This window comes from Polyodon spathula, chromosome 3, assembly GCF_017654505.1.
Source record: "Polyodon spathula isolate WHYD16114869_AA chromosome 3, ASM1765450v1, whole genome shotgun sequence".
NCBI lineage: Eukaryota > Metazoa > Chordata > Actinopteri > Acipenseriformes > Polyodontidae > Polyodon > Polyodon spathula.
The window spans coordinates 76,507,827-76,533,144 of NC_054536.1; the positions used below are offsets into that span (position 1 = coordinate 76,507,827).

General features: G+C 36.4%; 1 protein-coding gene across 5 annotated transcripts in view; it reads left to right on the forward strand.

Annotated features, from left to right (window-relative positions):
• Positions 1 to 25,318, forward strand: part of LOC121313419 (catenin delta-2-like) — a 350,408-nt gene that overhangs the window by 287,937 nt on the left and 37,153 nt on the right. For all 5 annotated transcript variants that reach the window (XM_041245943.1, XM_041245938.1, XM_041245942.1 and 2 more), the window contains 2 exons: positions 7,745 to 7,912; positions 17,374 to 17,524. In XM_041245943.1, the coding sequence (XP_041101877.1) occupies positions 7,745 to 7,912; positions 17,374 to 17,524 (319 nt within the window). The remainder of the gene's footprint in view (positions 1 to 7,744; positions 7,913 to 17,373; positions 17,525 to 25,318) is intronic.

The window sequence follows — 25,318 nt, forward strand, 5'->3', positions numbered from 1 at the left end:
ATACTCACCTTGCTTTCCTATACATTACCATGTTCCAGTATGCTTTTCTATGCTGCAATGCTTTTCCACAGATTTTGATTTTCATTACATGAGAGTAGATGTTGAAGTTGTTTGAAAACAACTTGAACTTGACTGTCACCAAGATAAACACCAACTAAGACGTAGCTTTGCAGTAAACTAATGTGATTCACCTGCATCTTTATCCATTTGCGTTGTTTTCCATCTGATGATGTAGATATCCTTCTGTCTGGTGTTGATTCCTGAAGTGTAATGCTGGCTCCAGGGATCAGCTCAGTACCTTACTGCAGTAAGCCCTTAATGGAACTTCTGCCTACTGGGTGATAAAAATGCACACATCTCAAGTTGCTTAGTAAAAAGGCAAACTGTGTCATCCTAAAACCCACATGCAAGTGATTTTCACCCAATAAAAGCTATTACTTGTACAGAAAAAATGTATCATAAGGTATATAATTGGGATTGTATTGGTAAGCAGGTGATTCAAACAAAGTTAAAACCCTTTACATAATCAGTGGCTGTGAATACTGAATTGTCGCTAGTACTATGATATCAGTAATGTGGTGGAGTTTCCAAACAGCTGTTCTTGAATACAGTGTAAAATAGTTAGTTGGGCATTGTAACAGGGCGAGCAGCCCTGAACAGTGTTTATTTTAGAAGGGGGTCTCCCCCTCTGCCCCTGTGTTATTTTGTATTTGTTTATTGTTTTATATTTGTTTATAGATGTCGGCGAATGCCGTGTGTTATTGTTTTGTAGCGTGGCTGGGAAGCCCCATCCACATTAAAAACCTCGTGTTAATGTGTGGCTGTCAGCTAGTGTGTTGTTAAACTAGCCGGCAGTCACACAAACTACACCGTGTAACAAATTTTATTTATTTTTTTTTGTTCCTGGGTAGTAAGTGCTATTTCTTAATTGCTTATGCCTCAAAAGTATAGAAAATGGCTATTATTCCCCACAAACTTTGCTTTTGTGACCAAGACAGCGATATTTCAAAATACCACTCTTTCCAATGGGAAAATGGGCAAATGTGTGTCTTTTCGTTCACATAAAGTGAGAAAAAAAACAACATATGAATCCAAATTAACATGTATTTATACTAAAGTAATACAAAAATGACTACAAAAGATTTAGAAGTGAGTAGTTTTTCGAGATTTACGATTAAACTGTATTTTGTTTGTTTTTTACAGTGCAGTGGCGCATGTGCTGTTTATTAAAGAAAAATAAACAAAATATTTAAACAAAAATAAACACTGTTGACAGAGCACAAAAATAAAAGGTTTAAACAAAAACAAATCACAAACACAAAAAATAAACTACACCCACAGGTCAGGCTGGGCAGATTGCTGTCATTGATCCTGTATTTTAAATAGCAAGCTCTCGCCTCCGTACAGCCACCCCGAGCAGGGAGAGCTGCAGGCTTAAATACCATGGCCGAGGGGTTTAACTAGTTTGTAATTATTCTATTAGCCCTCGGCCACAGTCTGCACGAGTTCATTAGTTTGTGTGACTGCCGGCTAGTTTAACAACACACTAGCTGACAGCCACACATTAACACAAGGTTTTTAACACTACAAAACAATAACACACGGCATTCGCCGACATCTATAAACAAATATAAAACAATAAACAAATACAAAATAACACAGGGGCAGAGGGGGAGACCCCCTTCTAAAATAAACACTGTTCAGGGCTGCTCGCCCTGTTACAGGCATTTAAAGAGGACAGCTGGACCTTGCAGTGGCAGTGTGTTCTGTATAGCCTTAAATCATTAATCAATTGCAAAATAAGGTTACAGTTTTTTCTTCAGGGGAGCCAGTATTTATCAGCCTTAATTGACTGAAAGTGATTCCTACAAGCATCTAAACCAGTTAATTAAGTCTTGATCCCCCAATCTGTTTGTGAGAGAATTACATGATGGGAAAAGAGAGATTCAAAGGAATATTCTATCTTCTCTTGCAGAAAAAAAACAACAAAAAAAATCCCTGAAATTAAACGGACAGTATCGCATACCTTTGATACAAGGATTACTTCTGTGCTTTGTTGCAAACTTTAATGCTGGTTTTATGCAAAACAGGATCACATTAGGAGCATTTTTAAAAGCAATTGGTATGTGTCTACTGTTATCTTAATTCTTGTTCTTGTTTAGATTCACTTTGTTTATCACATACAGTACTTAGAGAAGACATGTTTGAGGGCTGTTTAGACAGGGGTGCTTTAACAAGTCACCAGGATGTGGTGACTGAAACAAACTTTTATTTAAAGTGATTCTAAATAACAAGAAGAAAACATTAGTTAAAATAACTGAGATTGTATACCCATCCCATTCTTTCATGTTTAGGTCACCCCAGTGCTTTCTGATAAAGATGAACCCAAGAACAGATATGTCACACTAAATGAGGACTGGCATTAAGCTATGGAGAGTGGCACTAAAAAGAACGGCTATGAGTATAAATCTTGGATTCCTCAAAATAGCCACCTTTTGCCTTAATAACAGACTCACAAACACGAGGCATTCAGTTAACAAGTTTCAGCAGGAAGTCACCCGACATGAGCTGGGAAGACAGCTTCACGCAATTTCCTCTGAACAGTTGATTTTGAAACAACTGTACTTCTAGTAGCATTTAGTTGAGCTTGTATTTCAGGGGCAGTTAATCGCCGGTTTCGCAGACTCGAATGAACTTGTTCTCTGATTCTGAAGTCACCCTTGGCCTGCCTGACCTTGCTTGGTCCTCATGAGTGCCAGTTTCTTCAAATCATTTGATGGTCTTGGCCACAGCAGTTACAGACACTTGCAAAGTTCTTGCGATTTGTCTTAAAGATTGACCTTCATTTCTTAAAGTAATTACAGACTGTCTTTTTTCTTTGCTTAACTGAGCGTATTATGCCATTTTCTTCAGCAATGACAAACTTGTGTCTATGCTACCTATATTTATAGTAATCATGGACCCTCACCTGTTAACAATAATTGGTGACAAAAGGTTACTTAGGTAACATGATAGTTAACTCAGAGAACATCTAACAAAGACACTTTTGTACTTAGGCCAATGTTCTAACACCATTGAAATTAACAAGATTTACATTTTCATTTAAAAATTTTATTTTTATATAAGTACACGTATCATATAATGAAATATTAAGTGTTTATAGACAAATTTATACACTTAAAAGCTTAGATAATCATGAAAAACCTGGTTTCAAGTAGGTGTACTCAAACTTTTGACTGGTACTGTATGTAAGAGAATAGTTTACTTATGTAAACAAGCATAACAAAGAAAAAAAAGTTGCTCAGCCCTATATGCTGAGCTTTGACTTTCTGGCTGACCTCCAATATCTTCATTTGTTTTATTCAAACTTTCAGAAATTGACATGGTTTTGTTATTGTGAATTATTATTATTATTATTATTATTATTACTATTATTATTATTATTATTATTTTGCAAGTTGCTAAAAAAACACTACAAAATGCACAATTTGGCTGCATTGTGTAAAGAACAAAAAAAAATTGAACAATGAGGATTTTAGGACAAAGGTACTGTAATATCTACAATCCTCATGAACTTCTAATGTAGATAGGCACTTGTGGCAAAGTGGCTGTTGATAATGAACAAGTGCAGAGGTGATGAATAATCACAAACAGACAATTTGTAATCTGGTTTTGAAAAGGACGCTTTATTTGTAATCCTGGTCTGGTGAGCAAATAATAAGATCTGGTAATACACAGCAATGTGTAAAACATGGAGAACAGTAATATATAAATAATAATAATAATAATAATAATCTTTATTTTTTGTAGTGCAGTTCATACAAAACATCTCAATGCGCTTTACAGTTTAAAACAATACACAGTGATATCTAAAAAAAAAAAAAAAAAAAGGTAATAGCAGCATTTACCCACACAATGGACATGAAGCAGGTTACACATTAAAACAAGGACACACAAGTTTAGCCCAGAAACAGCGGACACACAGCACCAGTACTGTACAACACATAAACAGCCAGCCCTACACAGACTCAAATGCCATTTAAAAAAAAAAATGTTTTTAGTTGCTTTTTGAAAATATCAACAGTATTTGAATCTTTTATTTTCTGTGGGAGAGCATTCCATAGCAACTGAAGGCCCTATCTCCCATAGCAACTGAAGGCCCTATCTCCCATAGACAGAAGCCTAGATTTTGGCACTGTTAAGAGCCCAGCATCTGCAGATCTCAGGTTTCGCACTGAGAATATACAGTTAACAAATCAGAGATATAGCTAGGAGCTAGACCATTCAAGGCCTTATATTAACAGGGATTGCAGCCCTAAATAATAAAGACAAGTTATCCTCCCCACAATAATACTTGCCACGGTCACACTCCCGGTGTGTGCAATAGTGCACATAGTGGGTGATAACAATTTATTATAGTTTGTGACAGTTTTAGAGTAATGGTGCTCCGGTGTTGTGCTGGCCCAAGGCGACAGCTCCGGATTCATGTTAGCCGTCTGCTGGTTCAAAAACAGACAGTTACTAACAAATACAAACAAAACAAACACTCATGAATATCTCTGTTAACACACAACTCTCTGTGTCTCTCACGGTCCTTCCAGTCTCTCAATAAATCAAGCAAAGGAAAAGATTTACGATTCTCTGTCCCCTTTATGCTATCACACATGACCCCTTGGTAAATGATTGCAGCTGTCTCTGTTGTCTGCAGCTGCTACATCATTTACCTTCCAGATCAATATGTTCCTGCACCGGAGTCTTGCCCTCTTCTAGGCTGACCGACTTCCCGACCCTGGAAATGAACTGTCAGGCCAGCCCGTCCAAAGAATTCCCCGTTCGCTACTTAGCGTCCTCACAGGTCGGGAGGGAGATTTACAACCAGAACTCATTATGTTTCTGTCACAGCACCTCATATACTGAACTTGGTTCAAGTAAAGTGGGTAGCTGAGGGCACTAAAGATGCAATGTCCTTTTGTTACAGCGTTACCGCCAGTGTTAACATATATGCCTCTCATGTTTCAACCGCTGCGGACAAAGTAATATACAAATGTCAATAAGTGGAGCAGTACATCAGCCCTGGGGAAAACACCAGCAGGATGAAAACAGATCCTAAAACAGTCCTTATTATCTGGGAAACCAGTAAGTCCATATACTCATATAGAACATATCTATGACTTGTTCAGTAAGACACTTAAATAAGTAATTATTATTTGGTTTGAAATAACATCATTTCTGATTTGAAAATAGCAAGTTTTTTTTTTTTTTTTTTTGTGCTGCAATACAACCAAGCCAGCAAAAAGCTCTTTTGTGAAATAATTATTTTATTTTTATTCTACAGTAAATGTATCAGTTTAGAGATAATATATATGAAAAACACCTGCAGTGACAGTAGATTAATTCCACTGTACATGTTGCTTATCTGTAAACTGGAATTTGAGATACTTATAATAACATTCCAATTACTGCACTGTGTACTGCACTTTTTATCGTGTACGCAGTTGAGAAATCGATGATCTTGGTCCTGTAAGAACTCTTACTATGTTGTTATATTGTTTGTACGTATCATACATTTTATGGGTTTAGTAAATTTAAGTGAAAACTTGTGTAAGCAATTGTGTGTCATATAGTACAAGGTTTTGTTCAGGCTTGTTCAAGTTGTTCTGCATAATTTTCAGAGAAAGGGTGTATATTTTATCATGTTGACATTTTCTTTGGGTTGATATTGTAAGCAGGTGGGGTTTTGTTTGGTATATAGGGCGGTGCCATGCAGAGGATGTAATATGTCATGTAACTAAAATTTAAACAGAAATCGTTTGTATTTAAATTCAATATAGAGCCTTACTCTGGTTAAAACAAATGGCTTTGAGAAATGAATCTTTTATTTTAGGTTTTAATTAGGCATTGAAAGGCAATAGGATTATAATGTTCCACACCTTGAAGATATAAGCAGCACTTAACCTTAAGATTTTGCTTTCCTTCAAGAATGTGATTCCTGCTTCAAATGCCCTTTTTTAAAAGATTATAATGAAAGCATGGAAACTACCTATAAGGCTCTTCTCCATGATTATTTGTATATTTTTGACCAGTCATTTTGCACTTAAAAAAGGCATTGCCAACCAGGTGGTTCATTAGTTAGAAATAGTTGCTTTACTCTAAGAATCGTTATATTAAGGAGTACCATTGCCAGAAAGCAATGAAACAGTACTGAAACAAGTGAGAATAAATGCTAGGGTTTTATAGGCACAGATCTTTCTTCCTGTGATCCGGTTTCCACCTGACCTGTCATTGATTTTCTTAAGGTTTCTGTGCTGTGAATGACTTTTACTGTGATGCTAAATCTGTGTTATGCACACAATCTCAACTAACTCAGTGTAAAGCTCATGTTCAAACGATTGACCTGTGAGTCCTGCTTTTCCTGTGAATGAGACTGTGATTAAAAAAGTGGCACGCAGAGTTTATTAAGAGAATAGTCTGTGAATCTCCCTTGCGATTTGTCAGATGGAATTGAGGCATTTCAGCTCATGTTATTTTAACTATGATCTGTATATATGCGAGTATAGATGGCCCATGTCAGGAAACTGACAGACCAGTAGGACGCAGGAGTTTGTATCCAGAATCAAGAAGCATTTGTAGATCAGTTCTGTGATGGAGAGAAGGGTTAAAAAAATTATTTAACCCCATGTTTCATGGCAACTTTAAAAGGAAACTTGCATACAATCGGGGGACGGGGGATGGGGGGGACACAATAGTGTATTGTTGACATGAAAGCAAAGGTTTAGCAAACACTATATGAAAAGGATTAGACAACTGAAGGTACATTATACTCATGTTGTGTAATGTTATTCTTCTCCAGAATACACCCTTTCTAACTGGAATGATTACTGCACACTAGAACTGCATGACAAATAACTGTATGACATTACTACAATAGGGAAGACAAAGATTGAAAAGATGGCTGAAGGCTAAGGGGCATATAGTGTTAACCGTATGTATCTCTCATTAGCATTGGAAGCATTACCATTAGTTCCCCTTTTGCTATGTTGAAGATCTTTTGGTTCTTTGCTTGTTTTTTACTGTTTTGTTCATGCTATTTTTAACAGCATTGTAGGTGATATTGTACCAAGAAGCAACACAAATGTTTCATTCTTTGCTGTTGACTTGCATTAAAATAAAATTAATTGGAAACAATGTTATGCTTCTGAAAGAAGGATCCTCCCTCTAATCATATATAATCAAACTGTTCCTATAAATAGCCCTCTCTCTACGTGTCCTTATCGTTTCTTTGTTTGGTCCTCCTCCTCCCCTGCCTCCACTTTGCAGCGTGCCTTGTGCAGGGGGAAAGTGGCCCGGAGTACCACTTGTCCTGCTCGCTGGCTATAATTGTCATCAGTCAATGGTCATTGCATTAAAGTTCAGCAAGCTCATGGGGTGGGGGAAGGTAGCCCAGAGTGCCACTTGTCCAGCCTGCTGGCTAGAGCTGTCATCAATCAGTGGTCATTGCATCACATTTCAGCCTGTGCATGAGGCAGCTAGAGAGCTCCAATGGACAAGGCCATAGGTCAAAGTGTATATTACGTTACTTCATGGACATGGCTCTGTCAAATGCCATAAAGAATTGTCAGTTGAAATCATTGGATATCTCCTTTCTGAAATCATAGGTTTTTGTGTTATTTAGAGGTATAGTAGATTTTAAAACCTGGGTTATCACTGATGAAGAATCTGTCTTTTTTTTTTTTTTATTTCACAGTGGGACGGTGTTCTCCCAGAGTCTGCGGACCCTCCAAAAGGGATCCAGATGTTGTGGCACCCTTCAATTGTCAAACCCTACCTCACGCTCCTCTCAGAGTGCTCCAATCCTGACACGTTGGAAGGGGCAGCAGGAGCTTTACAGAATTTGGCAGCAGGAAGCTGGAAGGTAAGAAAACCATCACAACATTGTTCTACTCATGTGATAGCTTCTTGGATATATGATGCACAGAAAAATGGTTTGATTTGGCCTCATATATGGGGTGCCAAGTGTGATGGAGACGTAAACCACGATCCCTACTCGTTGAGCATATTGATATGGGGACACTGCCCCTTACGGGTCGGGATACCAGCCCTAAACATAGTAAAAACATAATAATATTAATAACAAATTTTTTATTATTATTATTATTATTATTATTATTATTATTATTATTATTATTATTATTGTTATTGTTTAAATGTGGTACCGTCCCTGTGACAATTTGAGAGTCAGACAGTTTAGGGCACTCTTACGAACCAGTCGTCGATTAGTAAATGCTTCTTAACCGACAGTTAGTACGAGTAATCTTGGTTGGGTACGCCTACACCAACTCCCGATTGGTCAATTAGTGAGCTGATACCTACATATGACTGTCGAGACCAATCATAAAAAGATTCGTTTCTTTGGGATTTATTCGTTCATTATAACATTGTAACATTACTGAATTGATGTTTCATTTTGTTTGTTGTTGTTTTTGTGTGCATGTTTGGTTCATATATAACTTTAATTACGACAGTGAGAGCTAAGTCTAAAAACTAACCAATTAAATACCCGTAATCAACTAATTGGCCGTCCACGTAGACACGTGTAAAAATATTTCCATTGTTAGAATATCACCGACAGGACGTATATTATGATTTTTTAGTTATCTTAGATTTTGCTTGTGTTATTCGGGTTACCCCTAAACGAGAAAAAATTTCGTACACTTATTATTATTATTTTTATCTTAGTAAAGTCTCTCTTTGTATTTGTACTACACTATTGAGATGTACCTGTGCTGGCCCTGTGGGCACAAAGTGAATAAAATAAACTAAACCGTTTTTTTTTTTTTAACATTATATCAAACAACAAAACAACACCAATAATAATAACTAGAGTTGCCAGCAACTATAAGGGTTCCAAGGCACTAGCGAAGCATTAGAATATGTGTTCCATAGTAAACATGGCCCTTTCTAATGAGTAACAAGCCATTTGAAAGGTCAGAGGTCACAGCCTAACATTATTTTATAGAGCAAACATGGGTTGCTATAAGTGTTCCATAGTAACCATAGCCCTATCTGCACTCTATAAGGAGTTGTAATCAAGTTTTGCATTTGAACTTTAGGAGTGGTCAGTGGTCACTGGCATGCACATATACCACAAGTGGAAGAGAGAGAGAGAGTTTGCAGAAGTATTCACCCCCCCCCTGCTAAGTTTTCACATTTTGTTGGCATCTGAGCGTACTCCACGACGCTTTCAAATTAGACTTTGCATGTAGAATCTTCACAAACTACTCAACATTGATAGTTTAAAAAAATGCATATGGAATATAAATAAGAAAGATTTTATAGAGAAAAAGAGATTAATCTCATAAGTATTCAACCCCTTTGCTACTGCAGCCCTAAATCAGCTCAGTTACAGATTTGTTTAAAAGGTCACAAAATCAGTGAAATGGTTTCAGCCTGTGTGTACTCAAAGTAGTTTAACTTGTAGATAATTTCCCACAGATATATAAAGACTTTCTAGCTGCAACGCACATAGTGATCCAACAAAGCAACCTTGAAGAACAAGGAGCTTTCGAAACAAGTCAGGGATAAAGTGGTAGAGATGCACAGAGCAGGAGAAGGGTACAAGAAAATTTCAAAGGCGCTGATTATCCCTCTCAGCACAGTAAAGTCCATCATTAAGAAATGGTAGTTGAATCATACCACCCAGACACTACCCAGATCAGGTCGCCCTCCCACATTGAGCAGCAGGGCAAGTAAGAAACTGGTTTGGGATGTCACTCTGACGCCAGCAATGACCTTGAGAGATAAGCTGGTCCCTACACAAAGCTGGCCTGTATGGACGGGTAGCAAGAAAGAAGCCATTACTCAAAAAGCCTCACCTTAAAGCACATTTGCGAAAAAGCATGTAGATGATACTGCAGACATGTGAAAAGGGGTTTTATGATGGTCAGGCGAGACAAAAATTGAACTTTTCTTTAACTACAGAAGTATAAAATGTTTTATGGTCATTCCACCCTTAGGTGTCTGCACTTTTATGGTTGTTCAATGGTGCAGTTCTACAGTGTTTGATGTGTATAAAGTGCACTCAAATCGTTCTTTTGTCTACATACAAAAGTAGAATCTCAAAGTTCCATTCTGTTGTGTTGTGCCTTCAAGCCGTAACAACTCAGCATTGTCATTAAACACAGGAATGCTGGAGATGTGAACTTTCAACCTTCTGATTGGAAAATCCAGAACGTTATAATAGATTCTGTGTACCTAGAATTGATTTTAGCCTTTTGATTCCATTTTGACAACCAATCTATATTCCAATTACCCATTGTGAGGTTTCATGGTGACCAAAATACTACAAAATAAAACAAAAAACAAAAAAAACATTATTATTCATCCTTATTGAAAATGTAATTTGCAAACACAAAAATCAACAAACACAACACAGTTATGGAAATAGCATTCAAAATTGATATAATTTGTGAAAATAAATAACACTTTACTGTTCTTTTACCATGCTTTGAGCAGGCGTTATGTGTCAAATTAAATATACAAAGCTATTGCTATAAACAGTATACATGAAATTCTCTATTTCATTAAAAATGTTTAGTCATCTGTGCAACCTGTCACCAGCAACAGATATGCCCAATTTTGGCTTACTGGCGTCTTGAATCACTTAGAGAAAACAAGTGAATGATATTCCAATGGGCTGGAAGGGTCCATTTCATTTCTGCGGATTGATACAATAGGTTAGCTCGATTTCGAAGGCAAAAGGCTGCATTCTCTTCAGTTCTAAAAATGTATAATCCTCAAAAAGACCTTCTGAAGATCGATAGACCTCCTGGCCTCCCAGACTGAAAGGCTAAAGTTTGATAGCTTTGAACACAGATTATTGATTGAATTACCCAGTCAAGGCTTTAAGCTTTATGATACACTGTATGTGGTAAATATGAAAGGGGTTATCTTGATGTGATAGTATTATAAAAGTTAGATGTCGTCTTTCAATCTGCCTGCTGATGTTGGAAACCCATTTCTTCTACTAAAGCAGTCATTGCTTCTCTCTTTCTCTATCTGTCAGTCAATGTCTCTTCTGATATATTTAAAAATTGGCATATGTCTGCATGTAAGAATTCCCACTTGCTATTTTCAAGATTGATACCCTGTTACAAGGAAAATTTGTTTGTACATTTACATCCAGCAAAGGGACATTTTATTATCAAATAAAATACATTATCTTTTTTACTGAAAACAGTAGGAATGTTTGATCAGATCAACCAAAGTTAATACTTAATTAGTAGTAATAGTTAATAGTTAATTAACTAGTAAATAGAGTATATAAGTTATGGTGCTGTGTGGTGCAAGCTGGTATATAGTTTTATGACAGGGCAGAACAGCCACCCATGAGTTGTTTCAAAGTTGTACCCCATACCAAGTTTATATATATACACTGAGCAAAAATATAAACGCAACATGTAAAGTGTTGGTCCCATGTTTCATGAGCTGAAATAAAAGTTCCCAGAAATTTTCCATATGGACAAAAAGCCTATTTCTAACAAATTTTGTGCACAAATTTGTTTACATCCCTGTTAGTGAGCATTTCCCCTTTGCCAAGATAATCCATCCACCTGACAGGTGTGGCATATCAAGAAGCTGATTAAACAGCATGATCATTACACAGATGTACCTTGTGCCGGGGACAATAAAAGGCCATTCTAAAATGTGCAGTTTTGTCACACAACACAATGCCACAGATGTCTCAAGTTTTGAGGGAGCGTGCAATTGGCATGCTAACTGCAGGAATGTCCACCAGAGCTGTTGCCAGATAATTGAATGTTCATTTCTCTACCATAAGCCGTCTCCAACGTCGTTTTTGAGAATTTGGCAATACGTCCAACCGGCCTCACAACCGCAGACCCACATCCAGCTTCTTCACATGTGGTATCCTCTGAGACCAGCCACTCGGACTGCTGATGTAACTGTGGGTTTGCACAACCGAAGAATATCTGCACAAATTGTCCGAAACCGTCTCAGGGAAGCTCATCTGCGTGCTTGTCGTCCTCACCAGGGTCTTGACCTGACTGCAGTTCGGCGTCGTAACTGACTTCAGTGGGCAAATGCTCACCTTTGATGACCACTGGCACGCTGGAGAAGTGTGCTCTTCACGAATGAATCCCGGTTTCAACTGTACCGGCAGATGGCAGACAGCGTGTATGGCGTCATGTGGGCAACAAACACAGTTGCATTTTATCAATGGCAATTTGAATGCACAGATATACCGTGATGAGATCCTGAGGCCCGTTGTCGTGCCATTCATCCGCCGCCATCACCTCATGTTTCAGCATGATAATGCACGGCCCCATGTCGCAAGGATCTGTACACAATTCATGGAATCTGAAAATGTCCCAGTTCTTCCATAGCCTGCATACTCACCAGACATGTCACCCATTGAGCATGTTTGGGATGCTATGGATCGATGTGTATGACAGCGTGTTCCAGTTCCCGCCAATATCCAGCAACTTCGCACAGCCATTGAAGAGGAGTGGGACAACATTCCACAGGCCACAATCAACAGCCTGATCAACTCTATGTGAAGGAGATGTGTCGCGCTGCATGAGGCAAATGGTGGTCACACCAGATACTGACTGGTTTTCTGATCCAGGCCCCTACTTTTTTTTTTTTTTAAGGTATCTGTGACCAACAGATGCATATCTGTATTACCAGTCATGTGAAATCCATAGATTAGGGCCTAATGAATTTATTTAAATTGACTGATTTCCTTATATGAACAGTAACTCAGTAAAATCTTTGAAATTGATGCATGTTGCATTTATATTTTTGTTCAGAGTATATATATATATATATATATATATATATATATATATATATATATATATATATATATATATATATAAAGATATATGCGTTGTATTTTTAGAAGTAAATTGCAGGTTTTTAAAAATGTACCTGACATTCACACTAGAATGTTAATAGGCATGGTCTCCTGCTGTTTGGTGTCATACTGAGGGACTGGAGTTCTGTGAAGCACTGAGGGTAAATCAAAGATTTCCTTACGGTTACATTTTTTTTTTTCTTGAATTAAACTTATTTGAGCAAGTTCTGTGTTTCTCTTCTAGACTGCAGAACTGTAAATGCTGGATCCTTAGCGCAGACACAAAGCTTTTCTTAATCCATTCAGTACCAAATATAATTTCTTTGCAAAATCAGAACACAATCTGTATTTATGCAATTTGATAAATTACATTTAGACTTAACTTTTGTGGTTAACAAGATCAGGGTTCTCGCCAGCACTGTTGAGCGTAACAGGCAGATACGTTGCTACCTAAAAAAATTATGCTGTAATCGGGTCGCTACACTATGTTCAGTTTCCATAACGGCCAAAAAATAATAGTAATCCTGTGAAACGTTGTTGATTATTCCTTTATGTGAGAAATTGGTTTGCTTAAAATACTTGTTTCAGCTGTCAATACTCTTCAATGGGTTGGTTGTGACAGCATGTTCTTTATTTTGGTGCGTGTAATGTATGCGACACAGAGACAAGATTGAACTTCACTGAACTTTATTAGCACATTCCTTCCTGTTGACAGATGAGACTAGATCCTGGGTGTGCCCTTGATACACGGCTTTGTAACAACCAACGCCGTTGCAGATGTTTATTATTATACCATAACTACTTTCCCTCTAAGACTTTCATTTAGTTAGCCACTGTGACTAAAGTAACTTAACATTATTTATATTAACAATATTATAAACAAGTTATAAACATACTCTTTCAGCAAGGCAAAAAAGATGTGTATTTTATCTGAAAAAGATATTTGCCATTTATAATACACATAAATATTATGTTTAATTTGCAGTATAACTCTGATTCCCATTTAATAAATGCCAAACATAGTCACATGTGAAAAAACATTACATATTTCCTAAATTCTGAATAGGTTTGCAGAGATATTCATGTACTGCATAATCCTTTACACTATTTTGACTGTGATGCGGTTTTCTTTCCACTACAGAACGGTAAAGCAAAATTGTGCCAGTAGACAGTACTATTAGTGTGTGTTAAAAAAAAGTCTAACAATTTTTTTTCTGTTTGCATGCCATGTATTTTTTGTTTTTTGATTATTTCTATTAGAGCCTCTGTCCTCCTGTTTGTGGCATGCATATGTTACGTGATCAAGCTAAAGAGCTTTCATTTGGCAAAATGAAATCAAACTAAACTGTCTGTATTGACTCATCTACCAGACATGTTGAATAGCGGACAGTCTTACAAGAGTACATTTTTTAAAGCCTTCGCCATCATGGCGATCTTCGGGAAAATTTTTCGCTTGTGGCGAGCGGCTAACGGGAACGAAGCATAACAAGCTGGGTTAAATAAAGAAATCGTTCAGACGAAGAACTGTAGTGTTTTGAGATATTCAATCTGTGTTTTTATTTTTTTATTTTCAAGTCTTTAGAAAAAAAATCCAGTTTTACAATAATCCTTTTGTATGACTTCAGTTTCCCATAGATAGATTTTCATGTAGTGTATAGGTTTTAAAATATAAAATGTGGGACACAGTATATGTCCAGTTTTACTTGCTATAAGTGGAAAAAACGTTTATGTTGTATATTCCTCAACAATAGAACAACAGTGACAAACAGGTTTTCCACTTATTCTTGCAAGCACACATGTGATCGAGTATAAGTTCCGTCTTTTAATGGTGCAACAACCATATATATATATATATATATATATATATATATATATATATATATATATATATATATATATATATAAGAATAAAAACAGCACTAATTATATTCACATAATTGTAGACCATTTTAATGTTCTGAAAGGTAAAAACAGGTTTCTCAGTTGGACAGAAACGATAACACTGACAAAAATCTAGTTTACCCTCCGTGGAATGGCGTCCATGCGTTGCTAGGGAGTGCGATAAACTATGACACAGACTCTGCATCTACCTACTGACAACCATAGATATAGAATATTATCCTGATAACTACTTCCACAAAGCGTAAGCATGTGCATAACTTGTCCTGGCTCGCCTCCAGGGGGTTGCCAGGATCTCCATTTCTTTCCTGGCCCCGCCACCACTCCCACCCTTTGGTTCCCCAGCCAAGATCGGCACCTTAAATTCAAGCCACATGACTCACCCTGCATTCTAAATAGCAGTGCTTTTACAAGGTGAGCTTAAGTATTTTTAACAGCGTATGAAGAAAAATATTCTAACCATAATAATAGTCAATAAACAGACAATAAATATAATTTTATGGTCTAACTTGACCTGGACATATCTCATTTTAATTTAACAGTATATGACTGATTTTTATATGAATTTTGGGCTCCCTTAACAGTCAGTCAACCATTATTTATCTAGAGATAAACAGAGACATACAAATATGTATGTTTTTGATTTCACAGTTGCCTGAAAAAAAAGCTCGAATTGTCTCACATTTTAAGTGTAGAGATTTCAACCTTTGCTGTTTGTGTAAGTGATTGCAGGGTAGAAGTCTGGCCTCATTTACATACATCTTGTTTTAAGAACATTAGAAATGTTACAAACGAGAGGAGGCCATTCGGCCCATCTTGCTCGTTTGGTTGTTAGTAGCTTATTGATTGCAGAATGTCATCAAGCAGGGTGTCCGCTTCAACAACATTACTGAGGAGGTGGTTCCAGACTCCCACAATGTAAAAAAAAATGCCTCCTAGTTTCTGTTTTGAATGCCCCTTTATTTGATCTCCATTTGTGACCCCCAGTCCTTTTTTCAGGTCGAAAAAGTCCCCTGGGTCGACATTGTCAATACCTTTTAGAATTCTGAATGCTTCAATCAAATCGCTGCATAGTCTTCTTTGTTCGAGACTGAATAGATTCAATTATTTTAGCCTGTCTGCATATGGTATACCTTTTAAACCAGGAATGATTCTGGTCGCTCTTCTTTGCACTCTTTCTAGAGCAGCAATATCCTTTTTGTAGCGAGGTGACCAGAACTGAACACAATATTCTAGATGAGCTCTTACTAATGCATTGTAAAGGTTTAACATTACCTACCTTGATTTAAATTCAACCTTTTTCACAATATATCCAAGCATTTTGCTGGCCTTTTTTTATAGCTTCCGCACATTGTGTAGATGAAGACATTTCTGAGTCAACATAAACTCCTAGATCTTTTTAATAGATTCCTCCTTCAATTTCAGTATCTCCCATATGGTGTTTATAATGGACGTTTGTATTGCCTTAAATGTCATTTGCCATGTGTCTGCCCAGTTCTGAATGCTGTTTGCTGCTGCAACTGTGTTTGCCACTCCTCCTATTTTTCTGTTGTCTGCAGATTTAACAAGTCTGCTTACAATACCAGCATCTAAGTCATTAATGTAGGAAGAGCAGAGGACCTGATCTCTGTGGTACTCCACTGGTTACCTCGCTTCATTTTGAGATTTCTCCTCTAATCAGTACTTTCTGTTTTCTACATGTTAACCACTCCCTAATCTATGTCCATGCATTTGTGTATCCTTAATATGCAGTAATCACTGTTACCATGGTAATTTACGCTGCTTTGAATTAATTTCACAAAAACAAGTCCTTGTAACATCAGAAGCATAAGTGAAATTTCATTTATTTGTATGTTCATTCATAACAGTGAGCCTACACATAGCCATCACAGTGTCTTTTGTCCATTAAGGTTTCACAAAATAACCTGAACAACTCTAAATCTAAAAAGCATGGGTGGCACATATTTTTTGAAGTGGGTAAAATTTACCTAGGACTGGCCTCCTTTATTGCTAGCTAACTAGTTGTATTTACTAGTCTTAAGTTCTAAATGCAAACTGTTACAACAAAAGTTTACAATGCAAAGTATGTACTGCTAAGTGACTTTTAAAATATTGATAAATTAAAAAGAAAAAAAAAATGTTGTAATACGATAACATTTTCAATGTACCTGATTTTTAGGAGGGTTTACAATAAACCAGTATGAGTCCTGAGTTGGGTGTCATTGTACTTGAATTGAGCTGGGGCTATGCTAATAGTGGGACTATTCTATAACATATTGGGACATATGGAGTAATAAAATAAACATAGAATCTTTCTGTTAACCATATAGCAAAGCGGAATAGCTTTCATAGCACATCCTCGTTAAAAATAGCTTTGGTAGCCTTTTATAACGATTTCAGTTTGGAATGCTGCATAAATGTTACTTAGCACATACTGCTTTTCTTTTAATTTTGCCAAATCTAGGTTTCTGCCCCTGGTACAGTGGTAATGTATAGCTACATTCTACACACCCACAATACTTACCTTGTCATGTTTCACCAGGCTATCATTGACATAACCCTCTAACTATTTTTTCTTCTTAATGTTTTGTTTTTCACAGTGGTCTGTGTATATCAGAGCCGCGGTCCGCAAGGAGAAAGGTCTGCCTATCCTGGTAGAGCTGCTACGAATAGACAATGACCGTGTGGTGTGTGCAGTTGCTACAGCTTTAAGAAATATGGCCTTAGATGTGCGAAATAAAGAACTTATAGGTACGTGGTCTTTATATTGTGCTTCCAAATGTTCTAAACATATTATCATCCCCTTGCTAAAACAGTTGATAAAAGGGCATATGGGAGGGAAAGGGGGTGTTTTTCTTTGACACACATTCAAATGCATATATTTTCAACCCAATAAAAATTCATAGACAGTAACTATTTTTCTTATCTGTTCCTGTGGCCTAAACTCCTTACCTCATATCTGTTACTTAGCATGGAGGTAGTAATGGCTGAGTTTGGGCTTCCCAAACTCTCTTAATGACATCAGTTGAAAATGATTTACCTTTTTGTAAATCAGAGCCAATATTTAAATCTGAAATCTGTTTGGTATTTACTACATTTACTATTTACCCTACCATGGGCAAAGAATTAATTTGCCATACAGTAAGGAACAATATTGCTGCCCAATATATTACTATCTTCCAATTAAAAGTACACATCCACTTAGTTTTTCCCAGGCTCAAGAGAAAATGGAAGTCATTACTGTCGAGATCGTTGTCATTTTGTCAAGATCACATCATACATGTAAATATCTCGGGTAAACATAAGTAATGGCTTCCATTTTTTTCGATAAATGATCTCGTGAGCACGAGATAACGGAATGGTATTACTGAGATCCTGAGATAAATGATATTGTGAGCACGAGATAATGGAATGGTAATATCAAGATCCTGAGATGAATGATCTTGTGATCATGAAATAATGCTTTTCTTTTTTTTTCAGATGGCCTCAATGATTTGGGGATTCTAAAATATTCCTTTTTCTATATGCATTTTTAGTGTTTTTTTTTTTTTTTTATTACCAAACCTCAGGTGTCTGCAGATATATACTGTTTAATAATTGTGGAGTTTATATATTTGTCTTGCAAAGAAGCCTGTATTCACTAAACAGAGGTAGAAGATGGAAATTCTATTTTACTAAGGAAATCATTTTATGTGTATAAAGGTGACCACCATGTTTTTTATATACTTTTTGGACAGATGACCTCTTATGTTCCCAGCTGTTTCCTGAGGTCACAATAGGCTGATCTGTTAGTGGACTATGGAAATCAATCCCGATTAATATCAGGAATGCCAACAAAATACTTAAATCCTTTAAGTCTACTTTGAAGATTTACCTGTTTAAGTGTTCCTTTCCACGAGATCGGTTTACTATCAAGGTTGTTTGAGATTTTAAATACTTCTGTATTAAGTGAATCACTGAACTAAACAAGCTAATGTAAGTATGGGTTGTAAAACATTGTAAAACATAACTTTTTGGCCAGAAACAAATCACGTGATTTACAGTAATTCCAAAATTACATGTCCTTCTTCAGTTTACAGTAGTTTTCCCCTACTTGAATATACACTCTATCCACAGAAGATTTTAAAACATCTAACGATTGTAGTGTTTTTGCATCTATGGTACATAGTCTTATTATACAGGAGATACGCATACATTAATTTGTAAGTATTTCTACTTTCTGCTTAGAAAAAAAGGGTGAATTAAGGATTTAAATGAAGAATGTATTGAAGAAATACAAATGTTTATGCATACCTTTGGCACACGCATCTACAAGTTAAGAGTAATGAGATTCAAAGTATGTGTGAATAGTGGCTTAGCAATTTTAAAACACCATGACACTATGAGACTATTGATCTTTTTCTATTATAATGAGCCGTTGTATCTCCATGGTAACTGCTTCACTTGTTTCAGGCAACTCCAACAGGGCTAAACATGATAGTAACCACCAGGAAACTATTTCTCAGGGATGTGGCATTTACTCAGCATTAACTGTTTTTCAGTTATTTTATTGATCAATACTCAATGCTGTATAAAAGGTTACAGCTTAGGCTTGGAAGGTATCATTGATACTTCAGTGCATCTACTGCTAATCGAATTAGTGGAAATAGTGGAATGCCAAGAGAGGTCTGTAACCACCTCAGATTCAAACATACTGCACTACTCTGAGCTATCCATTTGAGCATCATGTGCTCTAATGTTTTTTAATTGCAGGCGCCTCTTAAGCATTGAATTTAAAGAGCAGACATTTTAGTGCGTAGTTTACATTAAGCTTACAGTAAGTTATGATCATTCACTTTTATGAAATAAAGATTAAAAGAGAGAGGAGGCCATAAGGCCCATCATTGCTCGCCCAGTTCCTAGTAGCTCATGTTTTCCTCATAACCTTGTTAAGCTGTTGGATTTAGAGGTATATCTAAATGAACAGAAACTTGCACTTGGATATAGAAAAAATGATCTTATAGTTCAACAAATAGGCTTCCATTATCAATTGTTAGTAATAGAGGGTTTATAGCGGAATACCAGTCTCTATGTGACATGTATTCTTAAAGCACTTGACTCGAGAGAGACGCAGCTGCCATACTCGCACTGCCCTCTTTTATCAAGATGGCACTCCCCACAAAAGTGACTTGCATCACGGTCACGCGATCTTAGTAAAATAAGTTAGCTCAGTGCCCTCTACCTGTCGGGAGGCTGAATTACAGACTAAAACCCCCTTGACTTGTCACAGTTAAGTATACTTTTTCATTCTGATTAAAGTAGGCCTCTCATCTTTTCAGTTGTTCTGTATTTGTTTTGGAGTTTAAAGATGAACTCTGTTATTCTTTGCTGTTATGTGTTTTTTTAAATGAGTTAATACTACAGGCCTTGTTTTGATTCAAGTGCGAAGGCAAAGACAGGAGAACAAGACAATTGTACCAGTTAAAAACAGGCAATAAGCAACATTGCTGCAGGAAGGAGCAGTTAACTTATTATTCAAGACACTAGTTTTTTCCTACCTGAAAAGTTACCCTTGCTTCAAAATAGGGCCATAATTCTTAAATGCAGTGAACAACTTTGTTTCCCCTTTCCTCTGTATACTATTCAAACTTGTGTATCTTTTCAGTGAAAAAAATGCTGTGCTGTAGTGAGTTAAAAGTATTCCCTGCTAAATGAGAAATACAATATTTCCATATTTCATGTGGAAAAGAATCTCCCCCCTGTACAGTTAGTTTCCTCCTTATGTAGTAAATTGGCGCAGATTCAAATCCTCATGCTGACAATAGAACATTTATTTTATGTTCATTTAGTTGCAAGGACCCAGCACTTTCCCAAAATCAAATTACCATTGTTTATCCTTTATCAACACCAGCAGTAACATCTTGCAAAGCTAGGTTGGTAAGCAAGCTAATGTAATTGCACGCTACTCAGCATGCTTGGCACAACTGTTTTTTTTTTTTTCGTTTTTTTTTACAGGCACAGTTATGAAATTTTAAAGGGAGGAGGAGCAGTGTGGAGCTTTAGCAGGGCATAGCCCATATACAAATACTATATTGCTGACAATCATTGTATGCATTAATAATGATAGTTAGTTGAAAACTAGGTTGCGCTTTATTTTATTTGGCACTAATTTAACAACAACTATTTAGAAAAGGTTTACATTTTTGTTTGTGGTTAATGAGATTATGTTATTTGAAATACAGTTTCTGAAGATTTAAGAAATTAGAAGGATAACCTTCGACATCATAAAGTAGTTCCTATGAACTGTTGATACTGTTTGAGTTGCACTTTTGTGTTGATAGACATTCATTTGAATGTTGCCTTTAACTCTACAATTCTTAAAGTGACTGTCAATTGTTGCAGAAAAAGGTTTGTTTTCACCTGATCTTATTTTTTTGTTTGGCGATTGTGTATTTTTGTGTTGTATGTTGCGTGTGGTGTGTTAATGTTGGTGTATAGTCATTGATACACGGGATATAATATGGGTTATGCGCACAAGTGTTTAAAATGTATATTTGTATTTAGGCACAAGGATTGCACAGCACTTCACGTGCAGGTAAAATGTAGTAATATGCGAGCACGGAGAATTGCACTTTATTAATTCATGTGCAATTGTACAGAGAGAGGAGAATGTAAAATAGTTAAAGTAAATAATTGATTTCAGCTCACTGTGTTTGTCTGTGTAGTCCATTTTGTTTGTCTCTTTATTTTGGCTAAAGTGCTGTGTCTTGTGTTTTGTTTGTCTTACAACCTTTTATTTTCTGTTTGTTCATTTATTAAATGCTGAGCGCAACCAAGCGCTCAGCTTCACCAAACTCCACCTCTCTGTTTATTTTGTGTTGGTTCCTGTTTCTTGTCTGACGTCACCCACTGCAGCCGTCTTTGTGACAGCTCCTGCGCTTTCCATTTCTAACGACGGTTCCCAATAATTGTGCAAGGAGCTCTCTGATCTGTGACCACCAGTGATAAGGGTGAAGACAAAAGGCAGGTGGATTTGCTGGAAGCTTTGACAAGTACTTCTGTAGCGATGCTACTGGACACAAGCCATTTCCGGGCTCAAACTTTCAGACATGAGTCCGCGGTGACATTCTTTGTTCAGTTTGTAGGGATTTTTGTGATTTTTTTTTTTGTTTTGTACTTTCATTAAAGGTCATGGTGGCATACTTAACTCCGTTTTCATCTGTTTTTCTAACAAAGGAATCTGCCAGTAGGTGTCTGTTTCCTTCTTTTCCCATGTCCAAAATGTAACTGGACGTCAAACCAAACTATACTCAGAAGACCAACAGCTGTGTTAGGGTTCAGGGCTTCAGAATGTTTGATTTATTTAAAAGTCTCTCTCAGTTACTGCATGATGATGTTGTGTTTTATTCTGGCCTTCTCATCTAAGTTTTTTTTAATTGTACCCACAGACACATTGTTTGAGCTTGTGGATTCTGTGTCGCTCATTAGACATCAGGATAAACTTAACAGGGAGACATTTAAATGTCTGTTCAACCCAGCATGGAGCCCAACAGAGCTGCTGATTCTGTATTGCTCGCCTTTACAGTTTTGGACTGTTCCATAAAATCTCTAAGGATATTATTTAGCTCTTCTTTTGTTAGTTGTGTGAATTCCATATGTATTTTTTTTTTTTTTCAGACAGCCAGTCATTAAAGCAATTTAACAGCCCAACTGGTTTGTTTGGTGGTGTTCATTCTATTTCTAGTTTTTTCTAGCGCATCAGTGTTACAGTTTTGTACCTCAGCGTGACGGTTTAACTTTAGCTTTTGTTCACTTTCGGGAGACTTGCAAATATAAGCCGATGCAGCTTCTATTTCTACCCATTTATTGATTGTCATCGGTGCAAACAGCTCAGAAGTGATGCCTTCAGTGGTATATTACATGACTGCCAGGTATTTTGACAGGTGTTTTTTTTTTTTTTTTTTTTTTTTGTATTACTGTTATTTCAATAGACACAGTGATAAAATAGTGCCACGGGTCTAGTGATTTACCCAACGGTTACTATACCAGGGATTATATCACAGCTTAGAACCACTGACTGGCCAATCAGCATGCAGCATTATAACAATCCTTTTTATCATACAACACAACCCATGCCCTGTCGTGTGTTATCCCTTACATAACCAACTTTATTGTAATACTAAAGATGTTCAAATATGTAGACCATTTAGAATTGCAAACCTTTAATTACTTCTTTTAAAAGCCTATAAATACATGTATATATCTCAATCCATTCATGACCAATTTTACAGTGTGTCCATAAGAAATATGGTGAGGGATACCAACCTAATTCTCTCAGGCATAGGCATGTACTGTATTTTCAGAAATTGGTGAAGTATTTTACATAACTGCCATTGTATTATCTGATTGTGCACTGTTTGTTTCATTTTCACATACATTTTCAAATGTTAGTAGTACTGTATACATTTATGTTCACATACCTTGAGTTACCATAAAGTAATTTTTTCCTAAGTAGTCCCGTCTGAATAAAACACACTCCTAAATCAATATTAATTTCTGTGTGGAGCAAGCTAAAACTGACAAACTATGTGAGCATTTCATTCAGAAATGCTGAGAAACTGTTTAATTCTAATTTCACAGTGTATTCTAAAAAAAATATTTTATAGGGTACTGCACCTGAGTCTCGTTTGATGACTGAATTGTTCCATTTCTGTATAATTCGGTATCATTATTGTGTCCCAACCAAATCTCTATTGAAATAATGGTGCGATACCCTCTACAGTTCAAAAATTCATGTTGCCTAAAACCAATGTAGAGCTGTCTGTGCAGTCCCAAACCAAGTCGCATGATTTTTCTTTTCTAGATTTAGAATTAAGTATGATGTGTAAATACGCACATCTACAGTAAAATATTGTTTCAATAATGGAGAAACTAAATTCAAATTAATCCAAATGTTGATTTACAGGTTATAGCTGGACAATATTTCAACTGTACTGTAGTAGTGTTTTTTAAAGTGTTGAAATACTTTACCTATTAGATTTTGCAATACCTTTGTAATCCAGCATACTGTGTTATCCAGTACAATTTTCCAGTCCCAAGTGATGCCGGAATAGACACTTAAACTCTCTATGAACCAATCAGGGTTTTTCTCCTAGGGTGATTTATAAACCCACTTAAGCTGGTTAACATTAACAGTAAACCCCAAAGACTCCTACATGTCATGCATGTGATGAAATCTAAAACCATCTGACAAATATTTAAATATTAATTAGTTTTGACAATATATGTATTTTTTGATTCATCCTAAACCCAGCCCTATCTATTTTTTTTTACATGTTTTCAATACATATTAAAACTGATCCTCTAATCTATAACTGGTCTCCCATTGTGCTGATGATCTATCGATTCTTCCAGATTTCCTCCTGTTGCTTAAGCACATCCTGTACTGTTGGTCACGTTCACTCCGGTAGTCCTATAGCAACCAAACAGTGTTGCTTAAAGGACAAGAAGCGATTAAGTTCCAAAAAGCAGTTTAAACCTGTATTGTTTGAAAAAATGCAAACTAATACTAATATAGGGTATTTGGATATATTTAAAGCTTAAATCTGCCCAGAGATGTAAACAAGAAAAACACCTGTACATTCTGTTTTAAATCATACATGTGTGGTGTTACACCACCAGTATATCACACAAAGGTTACCCACGCAGTTTCCACTGTCTGGCTTATCTAACTACACTCTATGTCACCACTAAAAGAAACACTGCTTTATGTAAATTATAGTCAACATGCAAGTGAGATTCTGTTTGGACTATGAATCATATTTCATGGAACAAGGGAAATATGACCGTAAACCAACAAACGAGCAAACAGGACAAACGAGCAATCAGTATTCTTGTCCTTGAAATTTATGGAGCACTGATTAATATACAAGAACATGTGTATCCAGTGCAATATATTGTTTAATGTATGTTGACAGATGCTAGATAGAACCAAGTGGGAAAAAAAACTCAAATAATCAGTGAAGCAGTAGAATTAGCAATCACAAATTAGGTTTTACTATTTTGCATGTAAATATACTGTAGATTTTCTATTAAGGCATTGCCTTTGACCAGTTGTTTAATTTCATTTTCATTTTCTGTTGGACATAAATCTATCCAGTTTAGACAATCATCATTCGTAGCCCTGTATATTTCAAGTACAGAGTTTATTAAGTTGTTATGAGCCTGTGTTTTCCATGAGAACGTTTTAAGAAATGGGCATTATCATTAGTTTATCACTGCACTGGAATGGATTGGCTTCCCAAGGTGAATCTGGGGTGGTTAATGGACCCAGAAGGGTAATTCTCCTTTCTGTATTGAAGATATCTTTAGAAGTCATTCCTCCAATCATTTACTGTTTTTATTGCTTCAAAATGATTTTAAAAAGGACAATAAGTTACCTGCTGTGTTCTCCTCATTTTGAAGTTCGGCATTGAGGGATTCTTAGTTTGATATGTGGTGATGCAATTTCAGGCTCCCATCATAGAGATTGGAAATACAGTTTAGTAAAATGTTCTTCAGCATGCT